A 24430-nucleotide genomic window follows, 5' to 3' on the forward strand; every position below is an offset into this window, starting at 1 on the left:
AGTCAGCAGTATCAAGTTCCTCATAGTGGACTTCTCCAACCCTTCACACTAACACAGAGGTGAAACACAGGGGCAAAAACTGTACTTTGTGAGAAAGCTTAGGAAGTTTGACCTCCCCCCAACATCTTAACCAACTACATACAAATAACTGTCTTAAGCACCCAGTCAGGATTCTCTCTATGGTGTAGTTGTCTGGTTTGGCAGCTACTTACTCCATAACCCTACAACCCTCCAGGGAGTCATGAGAACAGCTAAACTTACCATTGGCAACAATCTCCCAGCCTTACAAGATATCGTCCTCGCATATTGTCTAAAGGAGGTCCTCAAAATCACCACAGACTACAGTCACCCAGCACAGGGACTGTTTACCAGACTGCCATCAGGCAGGCTGCAACACAGCATTCAATCCAGAACCAGCAGGTTGAAGAACAGGCCATCAAGATCCTGAATAAACTGTCATCCAGTCATCACTCATCCTCCCACTGTTCCACTCATGCTTGTACTCACATTGATAACCTCACAGACACTCAAAGACAATTTCTTCTTTAGTCATCTTTAGTCACTGTGGGCATATTTATAATAGCAGTTCTAGTACTGTTGCAAAGGACACTGCCCTACCTTGGTGTAATATTCCATATACTTAATATATTTAATATACCCTATTGTATCATTGTTCATATATCACAGTCTTTATGTGTATACAGTTCCTACCCCAAGGCCATCACTATACTGGACTTAGAACTGAAAGAACTGAAGGTAAAAGAACTGCACTGAACTCTATACACTGTACTAAGCACTGCACTAAGGAACCACTCCTATTGAACAGTCATTTTGCAATATATATCTCTGCAATACAATGTGCAATATCCATTCTAAAATAGCTGCTCTTGTGTAATATCTAAGCAATACATCCTGTGGAATAACAGCACAATACTTATTCTAAAAAATACTTACTCTGTAATTGTATGTGTGTATTTATCACAAAGCATTTGTTGCCTTCTGAGTACACAGGATGTATATGTAGACAGAGCTCTGTTAAAATTAATTTTGTTGTACACATAGAACAATGACAATAAAGAAATCTTAATCTTATATTCATAATTCATATTTGCATAGCATTTTACATACCATAGCTTTAGTACAACTAGAAATGTTCATTCAGCCACATCAAATTTGATCCTATTTATTAAATGAGTGTATTAAGAAAGTCAAGAAGTGTCACATCTGCATTATAAACTGTTTAATCAGCCATACTCCTGTGGCAATGTGTGTGTGTGTGTGTGTGTGTGTGTGTGTGTGTGTGTGTGTGTACATATACTCACAGTAGCAGAAGTGTTCCGCACTGTCACACAGGGGGTGGTAGCTCTCAGTGCTCCACTCACTCCATGGTAATACTTGAAACAAACCTTGGTCTCATCTATATGATGAAAGACAGAGAGAGAGAGAGAGAGAGAGAGAGAGAGAGAGAGAGAGAGAGAGAGAGAGAGAGAGAGAGAGAGAGAGAGAGAAAGAGGGAAATTCAGTTCTGCATAACCTGTTCAAGAAGTAGTTTCTGAGTATGGTGGTCATTGTCTCAGTATGACAAACCTCATAGAGCAGCTTGGAGCTGATTTTGCTCTATAGAATACCTAGAGCTATGATGCATGGCTACATGTTCTACTAAGAAGTATACTGAGGTCTGAGTTCTAATGACCAAATGAGTGGTAAGTGACTTGACAAATGAATTATGATTATGTCAAAAGGGAGAAAGACAGAAGCCAAGCTAAATTTCTCTTCAAGTGTAGTGAGTATGCCTTATAAAACAAGGCAGAGCACCATAAGCATTCTTGCTGCACCCTGCACCTTCTTCACCAAGCAGCCCATACCTGGCCTACTGTTAGCTAGTAATTTCACTTTTAAGCACTCTTATTTGCATTTAGGAGTCATGGCAGTGCACAACAGCCCCACACATGCCATGCAGCACTGGCACACTTGCATTTGTATCATGGTGAGTGCTTTCTGGTCACCATGGTTGTCTGACATTGTCTTAGAGGGTGTTATGGGTAGTTAGACACATATAACTGACATCTTGGAATTACAGTAACTGAAATGTGTCAGAGCAAGCAGTGCTAGGACAGAATTGTATTTTTTTTTTTATTAATCTTGTGAGAGAGTAACATTATTCTAACAGGAAATAAACCTGCTTTCCACAGTCTGTCAGAAAAGACACAATACTACAAAAAGAAAAGAAAATCTACTGCCTGAGATTCCCTAAGCACAGAGAGACACATTTTACAGGCAGTGGTGCAGATATTTATACACCTTTTTGTGTTTTTGGTTCTTCACTTAGGGACAAGCCATACTTAGACAGAGCAGGAATGAATGATAAGCTAACAGAAGCAAAAAAAAAGATCAACAAACAGCATGGGAGCCGTGAAAGATCTGGTCATGAATATATGGTGATGATAGAAGCTTACGTCTAATGATATTCTGAGCATTGTAATGAATTCCATTTTTCCCAGATGGATGGACGGATGGATGGATCTATCTATCCATCTATTTATCCATACAGATAACTAAGTCATAGAAATATTGTTTAATGAACTCCCCCCTGATGTTGAGTTGTATGTGCTCAAAAGCCTATGCTTAATTCTACAAGATGAACAATGCACTGAGAGAGAATAAGAGAGAGAGAGAGGGAGGGAAAGCATGAGAGAGAGGGAATGAGAGAGAAAAAGAGGGACACAGAGAGAAAGCAAGAACAGCAGGGAATCCTTACTTTCCACAAAGTATGAGCTGGCATCGATCTTCCAAATGATCTGCCCTTTATGGGACCCATTCACCCCACGGTTCTTGTAGTCCAGAAAGTTCTCTGAAAGAACCTCATCTAGAGAAGATGAAAAAATGCGATTTCTGATACCTATAGGCACACAATTCTCTAATCTTTTCAAGAATAAATAAACTTCTAAATCATTTTTCATTCTCTACAAAATGTAATATAACTCACCAACAAAGTACATGCCTATCCAGTCACCAGCATCCACCTCCTCTTTGATGTCCCAGCAGATGAGGATATCCTGAGACTGGCCGATGCAGTAAAGGGAGGTGCTGACAGTCAGGGTGGAGCGGCTAAGTGGCGACACCAGGTCTGTGTCACTGGTGGAGCGAGGCAGAGTCAGTGGGTCGGGGTCACTGCTGTAGCAGTACGGCTCAGCTGCGCAGCTATAGCGCACACCGTTCTTGCAGTGGCGCCGGCTCAGGGAGCTCCGCGATGGTGTTGCCATGGCGGCCAGGCCCAGAAACCGGTTCTGGTACAGGTTCTGCAGGGTAGGCACAAAGAAGGACATGATCTTAGTCAGATATCTGGGTTGTGGTATAGTCTGTAATTGGCTAAGTGTAATTGGCTACCATCAAAAGCAGAGTCTGATAGGGGTTTTCAGGCAGTAGCGATATATAGACTGTTAAGAAACTCAACTGTAAATATATATATATATATATATATATATATATATATATATATATATATATATATATATATATATGCCATTTTATAGCTTCAGGACAGAAGGTCTAGCATTCTTCAGAAAACACTTCATGTATTTTGATAAATGCTCATTTAAAATGCTCAAGTTTGTATAAATGGAATCATTCATACTAAGGTTTAACACAAATTATTATAGTATGTCAAGGCCCTTTGCTCTAATGCAGAGCTTTTTGTGGGTAAAGTTAATTTGAGTATGGCTGAAACTGACACAGGAGATTTAGCATATTACTTAGTATTTCTAGAAACTATGAACATGTTTTACATAGGGGCAAGATATAGTGGAACAGGACATATCTGGGCAGTCATAGATGCCAAAAACAACCATTTGAATGACAAATAAATTAGCATGACTTTTCTCAATGAATAGGAATTTAAAAAAAATCAGACATTGGTAGATGAGGGTTCTAATGACAGCTTTCGGCAGGGTGTTTTGAAAATGGGTGAAATGTTTATGACAGAAATCATTCTAGATATTTGAATAATTTAGGCATGATTAGTGTTTAGTTTAATCACAGGGTGGGCGTATTCTTGCAATTTTGTAACACTCTTACACAGAACAAAATGAAATGAACACATTGAGCTCTCCCTCATTCTATCTCACACACACACACACACACACACACACACACACACACACACACACACACACACACACACACAAAGAAATACCCAAAAGACCTGTTCAGCCTTTCCACGTGGTACTTGTTTTTGAGTGCTAACTGCCAAAGGACACAGTCACTGGGGATTTATCCTTTAATTCATTATGTCACATGATCGTTTTTGCACCAAAGAATAATCACTTTAGAATCACCACAGTGTCATTTAAGTGACATATGGGAAAGAACATTATCATAGAAGCTGACAGAACTTCAGCTTTAAGAGAATGCTTGTACAAGATGTTAGAGAGACTGTCAGATGTCAATGCTTGTTGCTGCTGCTTCTCAGAGGACTATATTTTCACACTTTGTACAGCAGTTTTTTGTTGTTTTTTTTTTCATTTGTAAGGCACCATACGTCCTATCCAGATTTCAAGACTTAAACAATGTTATTTGTCAGCTTTGCTGTCAACTTGGTAAGAATAAGTAACAAATATATCTAGGAGAACCAGGTTACCAGGGGAGTGGAGTGCATTAAAATTGTTTAATAAATAGGAGCACATTAGGTAAGAGGGTGGGTGCTCTTCATTTATTTTTGGTGTTTGGATCTTAGCTAGGTAAGATGTTTACTTTCTTTTTACTTAGCACTTGGGGAATAGAAGGTTTGATTTTGTTTGTTTTTCTTTGTCACCATCCATGGTTGATTTCCCAGGCTAGCTATCCTTAAATTGTTTAGAGTATAGGATAAATACCTGGTAACTTTAATTATTGTTTAGTGTGATTATTGTATAGTACACTTCATGATTTATGGAATCTGGTCTCTGGTGTGATCAATCAAGCTCTCCTGCCTAACACTTTCCATGCCCATGACTTATCCGTGGGTCATAACAGGCAGCAGGCAGCGCAAGAAAACTCTCAAACACACCCTTACCTCTCCTTCCAGCATGACAGTGTGCATGTGCAGTGTTTGCGGGTGATTTACATAGATTGAGCATCACAGTGATGTTGCTGGGGACTTTTGCTCTTCATACCATTTCATTAAGGAGGCCCCAAGAACTTGGTGGTGATCTGCCACTGAATTCCCCAGACCAAAATCTTTAGCGTGCATTTCTTCATATGATAAAGCACTTCATAAAACTTTAACAATCACGTTCACTGCCAGACACATTTCCAGTTGCAGTTTCTGGGGTTTGCTCTTAGCTTCTTTCCCATTTCTGCTTTTTCAGAAAAGCATGAGTATCATCTCAAAACCTGTACAAGAGTTACTGACCCAATAAGAGACGCAGAATATGCTTGTAGTCTAATAACTGCAAATGTATTAAACTAATTAAGGTTAGGGCTTTTGCTGCGAATCACATTCAAACCTCTTCTTATGACTTGTTTTATATAGACTCTAACTACTAATCTCTGGTATGTCTCTGGTAAAGTCACACTGCAATTGCATAGCATTGCTGTCAAATGATAACAGGACAAATTCACACATTCCCTCCCCACAACACTTGCACACTTACACACACTCACATCAACAGTTGAAGTGACTGCATTGCGTCTTAACGGTCACAATGACTGGTGAGAGCTGGAAGAGGACAATGAAGAGGATGATGAGTTTACGCATTCAGCAAATGGAGGAAAAGCACTGACCTTAACACTACAGAGGTGCATCAGCATAATGACTCGCTAACGCAAAGCACATCAAATCTTAAGAAGAAGGTCAAGAAGTTATTCACACACTGGTTCTAACTGGAGCATTCTCAGTCAGCTGAGGGTAAGCCAAACATCACAGGCATCCTGTAAAAATACATTTACATAATTAGACTACAGGTTCCTTGTATTTACATGTTCTGAAAGGCCTATGACTAAGCAGAAATATGGACATTATTTAAATACATAGGTGTACAAATTCAAAAGAAACAAACATAGCTATGCTCTTACATAGTGAGAAAGACATGGACGTGGATCAGTGTTTCCCATACTCACTGCAGCACAGTTGTGTTTTCTTTCCCTTGCATATGAAGCTGATTTCAGCTTGTGTTACATGAATTTTTAACAAGATAATGAGCTGAATCCGGTCTTTTAGATAATGGAAACTACTAAATTGTGTATAGCATTGAAAAACCGACACAGACTAATACAAACACACATGAACATAGTCATTAATAGATACAGAAAAGAGAAAAAGGTCAGCACCTGTAAAAGAAAGTTAGGCAACATTTTAATGAAAGAAAGCAGCTCTTCAAGTGTTAAACCATGGCAAAACAGTGCAAATGAAAAATAAATCTGGCACAAAGCAAGGTGTTTACTGTTAATAGAAATACACCAAATGGGTCTAGGTGAGATCTGTTTGTTTCTTATAGTAGAATTCATTCTTTTTCACAAATGATACATCATAATGGGCCTAAAATTACTTGTGAAGCTAAAGATTAATTTAAACTGGCTTTTTCTGACACAGACTGCCATGATACTATAAAATCATACTATAATTTTTTTTTTTGGCAAATAATGGAGTTGACCGAGCTCTCATTAATATTTGTTCATCATTTAATGAAGCTATCATATAATCAAAACAAACATTATATTAAAATCTCTTTTTTAAAAGTAACAGAGCCAAAGTGACCAAGAGGCTGACACTGTAAATGCTGGCAAATGTGTTTTGTAAAAGTGTCCATATAGTCAAGTAACATCACTGAAACTGGACTCTCTATGTCTCCTGCATAGCTTTACCCTCAATGGAAAATCCATCTATGCCCTTTGCCAGAGATGATGGGTCCACAGCCAAAGGAAACAGACACATTAATTAGATTCCAAGGATGTTTGAGACAGAGAAAATGTGCTCCCTGATAACATTACAACCCTCGATAGCCCGCAAGAATATCATCCTACTCTTAGTCGTGACACTCTACATTATTTAGGCGAATAAAGTAAGATATGAGATTCACAGCTCACAGGGTTTCAGATAAAGGGGGGCTGCACTTCAATTTTCTAATGCTAGGGACTTTTCTCACCACTGGAATTCCAGTATCAAGGCATACAGCTACTAGTAAAGTCTTTTAATGTTGCTTCTGAGCACTGAAAGAAGCAGTGTAGACAGTGTAGCAGCGTAAAGACAGTACAGTATAGACACTGAAGGCAATTAAGTGAACCTGTTTAACTTTAATTATAATACAGCTTGTATTCCTTATTTGGTTCAATGGAGACAGTACAGTATAGACACTGTAAAAGCACTGAAGGCAATTAAGTGAATCTGTTTAACTTTAATTATAATACAGCTTTTATTCCTTATTTGGTTCAATGATTCCCTCCAAGAAATTATAGGTAATGAGTAGAATGAAATATGTATAAGAAAAAAAATACATTACATAATTTCATGTTATAGTTTTTAAGGACCATATTCCCAGGACCATATTCCCAATCTACTTTATTAGCGATTGCCTGTTGAAACAAGTCAACATGATCCTTGCATTGACACATACTCTAAACTCATATCTACAATATAACACCATATCATGCAGGTTGTGCACAGCCTGCCAGGACTCAAAACAAGATGCAAAACCCCATAATATTTCACTAGACAATGAAGACACAAACTCAGTTTTCATTGTATGTAATCCACAACAGTAACAAACCCTAATGCATTTGATTTAAATAACTTTGGAGTTAAACCATTTAAAGAATAAGTTTAAAAGTTCATATGCTTAATGTAATTGCATTGAGAATATACCAGAAAATAATGGTTGATAATGATTTAATATCTCTGTAATGTCTTTTATTTCTCATTTAGCATCAATGGTGTAAATTAAATTTCTTGCAAGAGAAATGGTTATTTTGTGCACTGACAAGCAATGATTCTCTGTAAAGTGGAATATGGTAAATTTGTAGGATAGTGTGATGCCATAACTGAGCACAAATGTCCTGCAGCAGAGAAAAGCAGTGACTGCATGGAAGTCCCATGGATGGGGATTCCTGTCTGCTAATCTGCTGATACTGCAGGGTGATGCCAAATTATACATACATTATTCATGTGACTTCACAAACACACACAAATATAGAAGTGATTGTGCTGATTCAGATATTGCTAATTACACACACACACACACACACACACACACACACACACACACACACACACACACACACACACACACACAAAAGGGACATTCACAACAAGGTATATACAATTCTAGCCTCTTTTAGTTCCCTCAGTGGAGATCCTCATTCTACTCTTACCAGTCAGGTTAGGGCTCCATGGACTTAATTAGCACCTGCAGCATCACTTTTTGCTGTAGAGTCGTACTTTTCTCAGCAAGCGATCACCAAGGGGAAGAAAGGCCATAGTGAGCATGTCACAGCCTCTGCTATTCCTTAATTAAACCACATAATCACATTGTGCTTTTAATTTACTACACTTAAGGTGCTCTATTCATAAGGCTTAGGATAGCTAATTACTTTCACTTTTATTGACTAGATTCTTAAAGCTGCTGTCTCGCAAGGGTCAGGTCACGCTCCGGCCCACACCCAGCCACACACACACACACACACACACACACACACACACACAAACACACACACAACCAATCACCCACACAGCTAATCTCCATCACCCAGGCAATCAGAAATTTCTATCCTGTCATTCACCAGCCCATCTACCAATCATATCACTCATTATTTTCCATGTTCCCAATAAAGAACTTATTGATTATTACATTCACCTGCACCTTGTTTAATCTTCTGTATTTAAGCCCACAGGTGCCTCCGGTTGATGCTTTCCATTGGCCCTGACATCTTCATCATCAAAATGTCACAGTATGTGAAGCCAGATTCTGAAAATGCAGAGTGAAATCACCCTGGCTGAAGCTGTTGGCCTCCAAGGGGCGGTCTTTGGGAGGCAACAGCACATGTTCTCTGACCATCATCCATTGGTCCCCCCTTGCCTGTCTCATTACCTGGTCCTACCTGTCTGGTCCACCACCATCAGGTTTCCCCATGTCAGTAAAACCATATCCATCCCAGTGCCATATGAGGACATGTCTGAGGTTTTCAGCCCTATTAAGGCCACTCAACCTCCCCTTCACAGGTCCATAGACTGCTCCAAAGTGACATGCACCAGACAGAAGCCCATTCTGACTCCTTCTTGCTTTTTGGGAGCCATCAGATGGGACTTTGATCAGGTAATATTGTGGTCTATACCTCATCCAGGTTGTCTTCCCAATGGACTGTTCTAGAGCATTGCCGCTCCTCACTCATGTGGCCCTACATTTCCCTGGGGACAGAACATCTGGGCTCCATCCACACAAGGTAGCTGTTAGCAGCATGCTACTAGTGGCCATCCATGCAACAAAACATAGTGGGGTACATGACATCATGTTCCACCTGCTCTAGGAGTAGGGTGACATCTACTCCACCTGTAAGGAAGCAGCTTGATAGACCCTGGAGTCACATCACCATTGACTTCATCATGCATCCTCAAGCCTCAGGGGGTAATAGCGCTCCCTACAGCCTGGGAAACAGTTACTCTCTTCTATCAGCACGTCTTCTGCCAGTTTGGGTTGCCTATGGAAATTGTATCAAACAGAGGCATTCAGTTCACGTTCTGAGTGTGGATGGAGTTCATAGATAAGATGAACTTCACAGTGAACCTAATGCCAGGGTACCACCCACAGGCTAAGTGGAACAGGTAAAGCTGCACTGTCAGGAGCATCCAAACAACTGATGTATCTACCTTCCGTGGGCTGAGTATACCCAGAACTCCCTTTGCCATGCCATTTGAATGCATCCTGGGTTACCAGCCCACCTTGTATCCATGGAACCTGCCAACCTCAGGTAACCCTACACTGCAGGAATGGTTCAGGCGCAGTGAGTCTGGGAGACACAGCTGTCAGGAACGTGCCATTGCGTCCTATAAGAGGAAGGCCAGTCAACAAAGAGAGACCCCAATCTACCAACCAGGAGATTGAGTATGGTTGGCCACCAAAGGCAACAAGACAGGTCCCAGTAGTAAGCTTAGCCCCAGGCACATAGCCCATCAAGGGATCAATGAGGTCACATACCAGGCCAAACTACCTATAGGTAGCTGGGTGTCCACTGCTTTCCATGTCTCTTCACTAAAGCCCTCCACTGCAGGTCCCTTGGATGAGACTGACACAGGCTCTAGTCCCCCTCTTCCATTTGATGTTGGGGGCAAGCCAGCCTAAGTTGTGAGAGCACTGTTGGACTGCAGGAGACATGGAAGAAGGATCTAGTACTTGGTGAACTGAGAGGCATATGGACTGAAAGAGCACAGCTGGGTGTCAGACACCTAGATCATGGACCCGTACCTGGTAGAATCAATACATTAACATAGACCTTGTTTTAGCTTCCTTAGTTGTCCACAGTTGTCTCCAGTTGATGCATTTGCCATTTGAGTCTATGATAATCAAGCCTAAAAGACTCAGACCTATTTGTTGTCCATTCACCTTTTTTACTGTTTGTTTTTTACAATTTCCCCTTAGTTGTTTTGCCTGACCCCCTTTTGTATTTACTACCTGGTTTCTGTATTTGCTCTTCTGGCTTTGAACATAGACTTTGATCTCTCTATGGTTTAGATTTCCCTTTACTTTGCTCTTTCAATTTTGACCCTGAGTTATTCTGCTACCACTAATTGGAACATTAATAAAGTTCTTATTCTAAATCTGCGAGCATCTGATTCTGCCTGGCCCATCACAGAATCATATTTTGACATAATTTGTGTTAATACAACGTTAGCAAGAACCTTACTGAGTGACAAATTTGGTAACTTTTTTTCTCTGATAGTTTTCACATTAACAGCTTCATGAAAAATTTATTTTCATTGCACTATTTAATTCAATATGCACACTCAGTAATTCCCTCTGGTTAGAAATGCTACCAAATTATCAAATTCTCTCTCAATCAAGCAGCCTGCAACCATTCCAAATCTGAACAATCCTTCCACATCAACATATTAATTTAAGCAGGGAGTCTTTTGATTTGATAAACTCATTCCAACACCATGCGTGCTGACTGTTGGAGCCATAAAGTGGTCCTGGCTATTTCTGACTGGTCTAAAAGCTTGCATTCTTTCTTAGGCCCTTTCTCTATGAATATTTTTACAAGGCTTTTTAGGAAATAGAAAGGCTGTGCTGCTATACAGTTGTGCCTCAGGGTGCTGTAGCTCACTTGGAGATTCACACACTAAAAAACAAAGACCATTTTCTTTGATATTTGATGAAATGATCACCAAATGCAATGTTTAGTGTTGTTTAACTAAACCATTCCTTTCCTGCTTGGAATACATTTAATGTGAGGCGCAAACTGTTCTATGTCTTAAATCAGGAAAATGTGGAATGCAGAAATTATCAGGACACAGTCAAACAGTTTCTTAATACTTTCAAATCAGAACAAGAAATTATTTGATGTATCCATGCTTAACATACTATGGGCAGTAAGAACTTCCAATGTTTCAGATTTTCAATTTCTATAATGCACTAAATCATAGATAACTTAATATTCAATTAGTGAAACTATAAGTGAATAAACTACACTTTGGTACTATGGTGTATTGTGCAAATTAAGTAATGGGCCATTAATCATTAGTCTAGCATATCAGAAGAAAAAGAACTTGTTTTTTTGGTATTCACTGGTAGAAATGATGGGACCCAGGCACATTTAGTGAGCTTGCAGGGAAAGCACATGTAGTGAAGCGTGACAGTGTTCGTGTGCTGTAGGACTGCTGCATATATAGGAGAACTCCACTCATAAGGAGACCATATGAGGTCATCAACCAGTGCCTTTGGCAGTCTCTTTGTCTCCATATTATGTCTGGATCTTTCTTAAAATGCAAACTATCATTACTTTTGCAGGAGTTCTTTCTAACATATTTTTTTTCTAGCATATTTTTTGTCAGATAGTAACTGCTATCAAAATCTGCATCATTTCAAGATGTACACTTCAAGTAGTCCTTACACTCAAGTGCACAATTAAATCAAATCTCCCTTTTGTATGATCCACGCACAACCAGGCCTGCTTACAACAGCTAGTGAAGACCTAGACAATCAACCCTCTAAGCTCTTTGAGGAACAGCCACTACATCAATGAGGTGGAACTATACTTGTATTCAATTTAAAGACCAGTTACTACAGGCCAAATATATATTGTGTAAAAAAAATGTCAAATCATTGAAGCAACATCTCGGAATGTGCACCCACTCCCCACATTATTATAAAGATTACTATTAGTAGTAGTGGTAGTAGTATTACATAATAATTATACTTTTATTAAAAATATCATCTTTGCATTATTATTACAAATAATAAAGAAGAAGAAGAAGAAGAAGAAGAAGAAGAAGAAGAAGAAGAAGAAGAAGAAGAAGAAGAAGAAGAAGAATATAAAAGTATACCTAATAAAGTGGCCAAAAGGTGTAGCTGCAAATTGTTTCTAATGTGTTACTGTGTGGGTGGTGAATGAAATATTCAGTATACTGTTCACATATTCAGTATATCATATTCACAATGACTCATGATATTAAAATCCCAGTAAGTGCGTGCGGAAACTCCGATATACATTTTCCACTTATGAAAGGAATGCTCTGACCATGTAATGCATAATGTAAATATTAATACATATACTCAAATTTGCCTGATTGTGCAGGGTTCCAGCCTCCCCTTGGCAAGAGTCAGTGTGTTTAGACTAATATTTTTGATTAGCATTTGTTATTTTTTAAAGACATTTTAATTGTTAATTATGGCAGTATATAAATAGTACACAGATAAATACTGAAACTATCCTCAAATTTACTATGCTCAGAAAACTAATAATTTTCAAATACAAAGACATAACGCTAGTTTTGGAGAGTTTCATGAGGTGGAGTTTCCTTGAACTGATCTTTTCAACTCCCTGAACACGATTAACATATGATTGTTAATTTCATTAATACACTAAAACTTAAAATTAATATGTTCTCAAGTCATAATTAATTTTTGGAGTTTACCAACCTTTATTGGTCCCTGATTTTATCTGCAGTTTGTATAGGAACATTTTAGATCAGGGTTTCTACAGGCTGCTATAAACCCTTGGCGTGCCATAACACTGAACCATGTTACACTTCCTGGACTCTCACACACCTGACTCAGCTGACTGACACCCTCATTAGCTAATGATAATTAGCTGAGTGGAACTGAGTGTGTTAGAGAAGAAAAACAACTAGTGAATTAAAGCTGATGAAAATCCATAAACTAACTGCTTCATTAAAGTACAACCCCAAAGTGTGAACATTTAAATCTTTTCACTGCATGTCTTGTGCCTGGATATCGTGACATTAAGCCGTGGAAAGACAGAATACAATAGGAATCTGCAACATTTGTGGGTAATCAGCCTAAATATGATAAAGGTCAACGAAGTGGGAAGGGACTTATCTAGCTGACAAGCTACACATTAAGCACTATGCTTCTGAACAGATCGGATATAATAGCTTAAGTGTTAAAACTAGTTTACAGCCCAGGGGAAGTTAGGTTATATAGAGTACAGTGCTGGACCAAAGAACATGCCAGACACGTAAGGAACCTATTGCATACAAGGGCAGGACTTTTCTTTCAATGCCGATATTACTGTTGTCTAATGTCTGTATTACCATTAAAGAAGAAAGCAAGAACATGTCGTGGATAAAACTTTCTTAGAGCAATAGATAATCACTGATTAGTAAGAGCGTTGCCATGTGATTGCTGCCTGGGAGATATTACAGAACTACAAATGATGTCGAAGGATTGTGGTCAGCAGAATCCCCTCCAGCGGTATTGGTACAGTAGCAATAAACGGTAAATCAAGAAAAAAAAAAAACTTTAAACTTTTCATAGACAGTCAATTCATTAGTCACATCTGACTCAACCTGTCGTCGTTTCTCGTGTTTAAAACCATCCGTTTTGGGGCAGCCTACTCTTGCTCAGTGTAATCACGCAGCCTCATGCATACATGCAAACATTTGAACCATATTAGAACCACGCGACCTACCTGAGACAACAAAACCTGCCTGTGAATCATATTCTCAGGAGCGATCATCCTAAGTGTGATACACCATGCTCTCGAATTCCATGTTTACCCGTAAACACTGCACAACGGAGGATACTATGCTGTCGCTAGATGCCGCTTCATCTCCACCTACTTGCTGTCCGTTGAGCACCAAGGACAACGACCAATGAATGGCAGCCGTCCTTTCCCACTCACGCTCTTACTCCGCCTCCCGACAGCTCCCGTCAACACATGTGCCTGCAGGCCAATCCAACGTGTCACAACTCGGCACGGATTTATTTGTTTGTTTGTTTGCCTGTTTGATTCTGGTTGGGTAAACTGATTTTCTGCACATACTAAAATAAAATGCAAATAGTACTGATAATAATTAAACATTATGCTGCACTGCACCATCTTAAACCATCTTAAATCAGAAAACTACAAATAACAATACAAACATTTGATCAAGGCATGTTAACTGTTATATCTTTACCTCTCTACACCAATGAGGAGACATCAGATTTGCCATTCCCCCGTAGAGAACAGTCTAATTACAGAATGTATCATAAGTAACCTAATCCCCTAAACACAAATAAATCAGGGACAAAGTATAAAAATACCTAGCCCAATGCAATGGTTAAAACCAATAGGCTATATTCGGAGTAGCGACCAGCAGGTACTGTGTGCAGGTATGTGTAATTGCTAATGTATTTATTCTTTGTGGCGTTTGTGTGTAGTTTTACATATAATTTGATGGAGTCTTTTCAGTTCAGTACATTTCAGGTAACGATGGATGGACGATGGAATATTTTTGCGCCGGCTCTCGTCTATATTGTGTTTTATTTAGCCCTGGGCCTGGAATAAGGTCAGGACACGAGCCGGAGTCAGTACTCCTGGAATCTTCTGTTGAAATATAACAACATCCGGAGCTGAGCTACAGAATTCGGAAAATTGATCCAGGACATCAACATTTCTTACATGGAAATATAATACATAAACGGGAGAAAGAAGCGGGCTTAGGCTGACAAAAAAACCCATCATCATCATCATCATCATCATCATCATCATCATCATCATCATCATCATCATCAACAACAACAACAATAACAATAACAAGGCATCAGCCGCATTTCGCTACCACCGATCATCTTCGCAAATGTTCCGTCTTTCAGAAATAAAGCATACTAACTTCAAACGAACGTTATATGATAGACTGTAGATATGACAGACTATAGAAATGCATATGTATTGTGACTTTTACAGAAACGTGACTCATACGTATACACTGACTCTGATATGGCAATCACAGGATTTGGTGAACCTGTTCGCTTGGACAGACATACAAGTACTCCGGGACAATGCCAGGGCGGGGGGTGTCTGTACATAAATCAACGCTAGTGCAATAATGCGTCCGTCAGGGAGAGGATATGCACTGCGAACACTGAACTCTTATCTGTGTCGGTCCGTCCGTTTTATCTGCCCCACCAGTTTCCTAAAATAGCATTTTTAACGCTAGTCCACATTGGTCCAAACGCCAATGTCAGATTTGCTGATGACATGATTTACATAGTCATAAACAAGATACAGACTCTCTCTCCAGGTTCCACTAATTTTATAATGGGACATTTTAGTCACTAGTCTAATTTAAGAAAAATTCTCGGCGGCTCCCAGCAATACGTCACTTGCCTAACAACGGGAAATAAAATCCTGGATCTTTGTTATGGAACCATGAAAAGTGCTTACAGAGTGCCCAGTAAACCCTCATTGGATGCATCGGATTACCATACTATCCACCTGGTTCCAGTATATAGTCAACTCTTAAAGAGACAAAATGCAGTTTTAAATTGTTAGGGTCTGGACTGATGTTTACAGGTTTTTGTTTTTTTTTTCTGATTGCAAAATGTTCAGTTTTTTTGGACAGATTTCATGGTCTCTTGTTCAGATATAAATTAACTGGATGGTTTTATCTAGCTTTATTTTATTTTGTGAAGATGATTTACAAAAGAAAAAAAAAAGTGAAACACAAAATGTATCATAGTGGTACGGAATCAGAAAAACAGGACATAACGAGGGAGCTCAAATTAGAGTTTAAGAAAGCAAAGACAGAATTGAAAAAAGATCAGGAGTAATGATCTAAAATGGCATGAGATGGTACTGATGGAATCTATGACTGGTTATAAAGGGAGGGACAGCAGACCCATTAGAAATGATGGTTGTAGTTGTGATGAGGAACTCTTTAATTCTTTTATTTGAGATATGAACTCTCCTTATGCAAATATTTCAGGAAGAAAAACTAGCTAATTGTCACGGTTAGTCGCTCCCATCTTCCGTGTTCCGTGTTTTCCCTGTCTTGTATATTTTAGTTCCATGCCATAGTTTCGTTGTCTCCGCCCGTCGTTTGATTGCTCACACTTGCCCCTCGTTTCATGTATTTAAACCCTGTCTGATGCCTTTTTGGCTTCGTTTATGTTAGCCTATTTTGTTATCCTAGTCTTCGAGTTAGCCCAGGTTATAGCCTGCTTCCCTTGTATGCCTTCGAGTGTTTGTTTACCGTGTATCCCCCGTAATCTCCGTATTGGCTCTATGGCACTAGACTACTCCAACGACTACGACTCTGGATTTTCTTTTATTCAGTCTCGTTCTTCTCCGCACATGCGTCCGCCTCCTTACCGCTCACCGTTACACTCATTCATTTCATGATCCAATTAGTGTTAAAAATATGCTTATAAAAGCAAATCAGATAATAGTCATCGACACGATAATATCTCAGGTAAACCTCTGATTGTATGTGTGGAGCAGTTAAAAGTAATAAATTTTAAAATGGTCTGGGGAACAAGGGAATATCCCTCCTCTGTGGAAAAGGTCCATTATTGTTCTCTTAGCTAAATTTAAACCACCAAAAGACCTCAATGACTTTTGCCCAATAGACCTAACATCAATACGTATAAAGGCATTTGAAAAATTCATTAAAAAGGAACTGCTGGGATTACTTGATGGATATTTAGAGCCAATGGAGTTTGTATTTAGAACCAGTAAGGTGATGTTACTGTTACTCTGGTGGACCTTCTCTACATCAGGAACGTTCAAACACTCACACAAGAGTACAGTTTGTGGATTTCATATCTGATATTAACAGAATAAATCCTCAAATCTTAACCTTTTAAACAACCTTTTAGCACAATTTAGGATAATGTAGCAGCATGGATTACTGATATATATATATATATATATATATATATATATATATATATATATATATATATATATATATATATATATATATATATATATTATTGCAGTCCACAGCAGTATGTTTTGGTTTCTGTTCCTGGTTTTGCTTGGTCTTATTTTGCCAGGCCTCCTTGTTTAATACCCTGCCCCTTATTGGTTTCTGCCATGTCTTGTTATGTCTCATTACTGTATGTATTTAAGCCCTGTGTTTGGAACTGCTTATTGCTGGTTATTGTCGCTATTGCTGACATTGTCATGGTCACTTGCTAGTTAGGTTCCTGAGTTCTACTGACTTCTGTGCTGTTGTTGTTTTGTTACTCAGCTTTTTGTCATTTCTCTGTCAATATATTACGTTGCATTTTGTTTATTTCATGTTTTGGTTTGGTTTCCCTCGTGTCCGTTTTAGCCTCTATGTTAGCCTCCCATGTTGTTTTATTAGTTTTCCTCGCTCTTATTAAACTCTTCCTGCACTTGCATCCTACCTCTCGCCTCATCCCTGCTAAAACATGACACGTGCCCCAATTTCCATCACCTGTATTGATTAACGGCACAGCGATTTATTTTGTTGACAGGTATACATATAAAAAATGTTTGAATTTTTTCTTTGATTTGTCTATGTTTTGGAAACAAATCTTCTGAAAATAATTCTCAACAACATTGTTAAGGTGGTAAACAAAATATTTGGCATTGGCCTAACTCTCTTAAATAACATATTCATTTTGCCATGTGACCAGAAAGTGAGACAATGCGTTATTCAACTCTAGTTTCTTACATCTGAATGTAGATTTAGGCAACCAATGGTGAACAGCATCAAATGGAACAACCCTTACATACCCAAGTCTAAAGCATTATTATATTTGTGATATATGTAATTCTATAGATTACTGTATTTAATATATGAGCTGTACTGTGTGTATTTGTGGATGCTGTTGAAATATCCTCTCTGGGGACAATAAAAAGATCTGAATAGACCAGAACAGAAAATCTCTGAAAAGCCAGATTCTGGTGAATTGCAGTTACTGGATATCAGACTGTAATGTTTTAGACTTGTAAGGGCCTCTCCATCGATGGGGCAATGTGTCAGATTTCCATATTTAGAATATGCAACCTCTGTATCATATGAATACATAAAGACCACATAATATATTTTAAAATGCTGAAAGCATTGCCATTTAAGACTTTCATCTTATTATCAATTAAGACCTAATCTTATTTTTCATAAATCTGTATCAGGAGTAATGCATTTCTTTATTCAAGTATAGTGGATTATGTTCAGAATCCTAATTCAGTCCTCCTCAACCCTACCATAGGTACAGTATTATGGGAACATCAAGGACATTTCCTCACAATATCTGCCCTTACATATATCTCATGAATTATTTATCATGGGAAAATGCCTTTGGAGAGTACATCTGCATCCTTCTCATATCCATTACAGACTGCTTAAGCATGATATATATATATATACAATTTGTGTCTCATTAAACTTAATTATTACTTTTGCAATGAAAGATAAAATATGCTTTATGTAATCTATAAATTGTAATTGTTTTTGCTTTTTTTTTGTTTTTTTTTTGTTACATGTCTATTATATGTCTCTCTTCAAATGGTTCCAGCTTTAGATATGATGAAAAATGAGGAGTTGTTTCACAATCACCTTGGAGAGTAGGACAACAATTGTATAGCCTAGCAAGCAAAATCTCATGACCGCTAGACTATAATGACTCTGAAATAGCTACTGTCAGAGAACTATTAATAGGTCATTCTATGATGCATGTCTTCTGACCATGGTTGGAATGCATCAGGCCACAGTCTTGTTGGAGGGTGGGAGGTAGATGGATGAGCCCTTGGTGTTCCACTTGTCTTGTAGTTCCTAAAACCGGATGGCAGGTTCCATTTCTGTACAGAGTATAGAAACGTAAATGCAATCATAATCCACGACTCGTTTGAAATGCGAAGGATAGAAGATTGTGTGGAGCAGATTGGATCTGTCAATACTGTGAGCAAGCTTGGCCTGTTGAAGGGGTATTGGTAAGTTCCACTTAGCCCTCGTGTGTTTGATGTCTCCGCCTTTGCTACCCCGATCATTTCCTGCAGTACACCATTATGCCTTTCGGCCTTCCAAATGCTCCTTCCACATCCCAGGGCCTAATGGCTATAGTCTTAGGTGATATGCTTAATTGTGAGGCTTATTTGAATGATACAAGAGTTAAACATTGTTTTTGGGAAATTGTTATGCTTTTTTTTGTTCTTAACCTGTTAAAATGTGACTTTGGTAAATGTGAAGTGGCCTATCTAGGAGCTATTGTCAGCCATGGTACTGTGCATCCCCTGGATGCAAAGGTACAAGTCATTTCCTCCCCTGGCAATCAAATAAGTCTCAGATGCTTCTTAGGAAAGGTTGGGTTCCAGCAATATTTTTGTAAAAATTTATCAGTGCTCATATCTGCTCTCACATGTGTGATCCTATGCATGTTGTAGTGCCTTCTGTTTCTGTAAAGGCTTTGATGTGTGCTGCTCCTGTCTTTGTTGTACCTGATTACACTTGTCCATTCAAACTGGTGCTGTATATATTATATATATTTGAGTGTCAGATACAGCTGGTAGGGAGTGACTGTTTTTTTCATTTTGTGGTGTGGGTTTTCCCTCTTTTTTTGGCTTAGGGAGAAAGGGTAGACATTTGTATGTTTCTTTTTGATATAGGTTTGGTAATGTGGTTTTCCTTTTTAGTGTGGGTTCTGTTTATTATTATGGCCTGAGTCGCAGCTGAAGTGTATTGCACCTGTTGGGAAATTGTAATTATTGTATAATACACTGCTTTAAATTCACTAAACGGGATTTTGCTGCCTTGTCACAGCCTTACAGCGTAGATGAGGTCATAACACAATCATCAGTATCTCATACTCATAGCTAGATATCCTAATTCTGATGGGCAGGCAAACAAAAAAATGTTTGGCATAGTGCTCCAAGAAAAGCACTTACCTTGCTGCATAATTAGTGCATTGAAAAGTTTCAGCGGCAGAGCTTACATACCTAGGAGGAGGTGTGTATGTGAATTTGAATCTGTAATATTAGTAGCACTTCTATAGATTTACAAAGACAGGGACATTGAGGCAATACTCAAAAACTGTTATAAAAGTGTTTGTTATTATGTATTACATGTGAACTATCATGGTTTAGATTTTTCTAATAAAATTAAAATGTAGATTATGCCCAATACAGATTTCAAGCCTCCTATTTCAGAAAGTGGATTGTTTGAGTATAAACAAAACTTTCTGCTAAAGTCCCCAAAAGCCTGCATTGTTTGCAAATAGTAGCTTGGAGCTACCCATTTTGTTTTTAGATCTGGCTGCCCTGGCAAAATTAATAATTAGGAATTAAAAAAAAAAATTAATAAGGCAAACAAGAACCCAATGATAAGTATGAATTAGATCCACAGGTTCTTTTACAGATGGGAAAACCTTACAGAAGGACAATCAGTGCCATCCCTCTATTGATCAGGCACTTATCATCAAGTGGGCTGATGAAAGCCATTCTTTCCAAAAAGGAACACCTGACACCACTTGCAGTTTGACAAAAGGCACCTGAACAACTGTAACACCATGTGAAGCAAGACTGGTCTGATGAAAAGAAAATTCTCAGGCATTGAGGATCATCTCATTAATATCATCCTTACAGTCAAATTGTATCACTGAGCGGTAAGGATCCAGAGGCATGTGCGGAGAAGAGCGAGATTTATTATGGGCAATTCCAAAGTCAGACTCATTAGGGCAGTCCAGGATCATAGAGCCTATATGGAGTGTACAAGGATACATTATCAAATGAACAAAACAAACGAAGGCAAACAGGAGAAGCAAGATATAACAGAGGCTAGAAAACACGAAGGCTACGATAACAAAACAGGCTAACAAACGAAGGCTTTGACACAGACAAGCTTTCAAACATCCAGACATTGTGTTTGGTTTAAATACCCTAACACAAACGCAACCATCAAATAAACAACGAGCAGCCAAGACACAGGCAACACGACAGGGTTTAAATACATGAACTTAAGGTAGAAACAAGGGACAGGTGTGAGCAATCAAACGAGGGGCGGAGAAAACGAAACTATGGCATGGAACTAAAATACACAAGACAGGGAAAACATGGAAGCTGGGAGGGTCACAAATAAGGCTGTCAAGCCTTGACTGGTACCCAGCCAGCCCTCACAAGCTAATCCCACCGATCCCAGCACTCATTCACTTCCGAGGTCCCAATCACCCACTAACTGATTATCACCTACCCCTGTTCTGTGTGTTTTCACTTTATTTCATCCCTACAGGTGCCTGAGTTCAGTGCTTCACTATGATGGTCCCTAGCCTGTGTAGTGACTTTTGCCAAGCCTGCTGCCTTTGTCACTTGAGATGAGTCTTTTTTTTCTCCTTTTGTTGCTTTTTGCAAATAAAATTATTTGCTCAAGTTCTCAAGTTCATCACTTGTACCTTGCTCCTGCTTCCAAATGTCACAAAGACAACAACCAGAACTACACCGCCAAAAACAAACAAACCAAACAAACAAACAAAAAAAATCCCACAGGAATCTCTTTGGGAAAGCTCAATGAAATTCCTGGAATGTTGTAGCCAAAGTGCAGAACTTAACCCATTAGAGTATCTTTATCCATCAGAGAGACTTGAAAATGTACCAACACTAACTGGACAAACTTGAATGAGAAGAAAGGGTGAAATTTACAGTAATAAGGTATATCAAGCTGGTAGAATCATCTCAAAGTCCTCTCAAAGAGGACTTGAGGCTGTCATTGCTCCTAAAGGTGCGTCAACCAAGTAATAATTAAAGGGTCGGAATACTTGAATACTTGTATGTAAATAATATTTCAGGTTTTTAAAAAAAAATGTTTTAATTAATTTGCTAAACCTTCTAAAAAGCTATGTTTGCTTTGTTATTAAGAACCAAAATGTGGAAAACTAAAATGTGGAAAATATGAAAGGGTCTGAACATTTCCATATGCACGTTTTGGATGTAAACCGACCATCCCCAGCATAGAAACAGCCAGTCATGTAATTTAAGAGGTTGGGTCAAGCAAGTTGTTATGTGATCATTATTGTCATTTTCTTCTCATTTTCAGCTTCTAAAGAATACATTTATGTAATATACTCAGAATCATAAGGCAAAACCTGTAGAATTTACCCTTTTTCCTGTAATGTTTAGAGTGTACAGAGTAATCTATAGAATGAAGCTCAACTGCTGAAATGCTCTTACAATCATTCCACTCCTGAAAGGAAGTAGATATAATTTCAAAATGGTAAGATTTTTTAATGATGCTTAAAAACAACAATAACAGCAACAACACATTTACATTACATTTTATTTTGTCATCTCTGTTTAATTACACTTGAATTACATAGCATGCATTAGAAGTAAAATTACAATGAAACAATAATGAAATACATTAATGTGTGCATCGTGTTATAAAAGACAATAAAACAAAAACATTTGTTTTTAATGGAAAACAAGATTTGTTTTCACTTTCTCATGGAAATATGTATATAAAATAATTTTCAAAAATGTGTTATGGACAGTTCTTACTGAGATGTGTATGTCTAAACTGCATACACTGTATTACAAAGAGCACATATGCTGGTTTACAAAATGCAGGTTGACACAGACCTCTAGTGGATATATGTTGATGTGGCAGGTAAAGGTGTAATCAATCATGTGTATGATTTTTGTTCTGCCTCAAGGTTAAAATCCTCTGAAAGTCTACACCAAACATGCTACAGAGGCTGAGTGGATTAAGGGTTCATAAGCAGCACTGGAACATAATAGACCCAAAGGGTTCCTGGCTCTTTAGTTGCCTCTTGGCTCCTATGTTCAAGGGCCATTTGATTGACCACTGCTAGCGTGGGCATGTTAAAAGCTGCTTCTGGGTACTGCAAAATGACAGCCTTGGCTTCCCAATATCTCTTCCTTCAGCATGTTGGACTCTGAATAAAAGAAGGTTATGATGTAGAATAAAAAAATAACTAAGGCATAAGGTGTGGGTTACATAAAATGTGTAAATGAAAAGTAATAGACAGTGACTCAACATAAAGAATTGATAATATTAAAAGCAATCTCAGTGTTTGTAACAAAATATGAGAAGCTAGCACTATTTATTTTATTTGCTTATAAGACTCAGCAAGTTGGTGCATTGTGAATGCATACTGCAGAATGTTTTTTTTGATCCTTCATTTGAAAATGTGGCATAGTATTTGAGGGGACACATTTAGCTGAAGATGAAAACTGCAGCTACATCTATGACTCTGAAAAGCCTGTTCCATATCTTCCCTGCTTTCTGAGAGCAGATATGCCCACTGGATGGCCATCATTAGCTTTTCACAACATATAATTTTGTGATGTATTTTGAATGTCTGAACCTCCATAAATTGCCCAGAAAGCCTGGAAACATGACATCTAGCATCATCATACCAGGAAGAAAGAGAAGACTACTAATACCTAGACATTTTTTTCTTCTTATGTCTTTCTGTCTTTTTTTTTTTTTTTTTTTTTTTACAAACTAGAATCACATTATCACCGCCAGGCAAGCTTCTAATGCTATGAGCCAGTGGAGATCTGGCAAGAGTGCTCTGTGTTTTGTTTGTAGACATTGGCATAATGGAGGTACACACCACAAGCCTGACTGCAGCTGAGGTGCAGATCACTCTAGTTGCATGCACCATGACAGCAGGCCTGCTACCCCAGGCAATGTGAAGCATTCCCTTGCTCATATAAACATCCAAGATTCACGTTTTTGGCGGCGTTCTAAGTAGTGTTAGTCACATTCCAGTAGAGGGCACTGTGGACATTCATTTGCAAACCTGTGGTCAGTTACATTTTAGTGTGAACCTTCAGTGAGTTTTTTCTCTCCACAGCCCATTTGAATAAACATGTGATGATGAGAATCTTCTGGCAGATCAGTGTGGGGTTACTTGTTTCAGAATGGCAGCTCATTTGTGCATCAATGTAGAAATGAGCTATTACATCACCACTATATAAATAGAACAACAGAGGCCATCCCATCAAAACAGAAACCCATGCACAGAGCCAAACA

General features: G+C 38.5%; 1 protein-coding gene across 7 annotated transcripts in view; it reads right to left on the reverse strand.

Annotated features, from left to right (window-relative positions):
- Positions 1 to 14257, reverse strand: part of hecw1a (HECT, C2 and WW domain containing E3 ubiquitin protein ligase 1a) — a 52097-nt gene extending 37840 nt beyond the window's left edge. For 4 of the 7 annotated variants that reach the window (XM_081696487.1, XM_081696484.1, XM_081696485.1 and 1 more), the window contains exons 1-4: positions 14116 to 14257; positions 2987 to 3299; positions 2759 to 2866; positions 1323 to 1417 (exon numbers count right to left, since the gene is read on the reverse strand). In XM_081696487.1, the coding sequence (XP_081552613.1) occupies positions 1323 to 1417; positions 2759 to 2866; positions 2987 to 3299; positions 14116 to 14163 (564 nt within the window). In that variant the 5' untranslated portion in view covers positions 14164 to 14257. Of the gene's footprint in view, positions 1 to 1322; positions 1418 to 2758; positions 2867 to 2986; positions 3300 to 5640; positions 5696 to 5760; positions 5908 to 14115 lie in introns of all 7 variants that reach the window. The other 3 variants (XM_027005946.3, XM_027005944.3, XM_081696486.1) reach the window with 2 other exon arrangements.
- Positions 14258 to 24430: the final 10173 nt, after the last annotated feature.

Source organism: Electrophorus electricus, chromosome 14 (assembly GCF_041902795.1).
Source record: "Electrophorus electricus isolate QZ-2024a chromosome 14, ASM4190279v1, whole genome shotgun sequence".
In the NCBI taxonomy this organism is placed as follows: Eukaryota; Metazoa; Chordata; class Actinopteri; order Gymnotiformes; family Gymnotidae; genus Electrophorus; species Electrophorus electricus.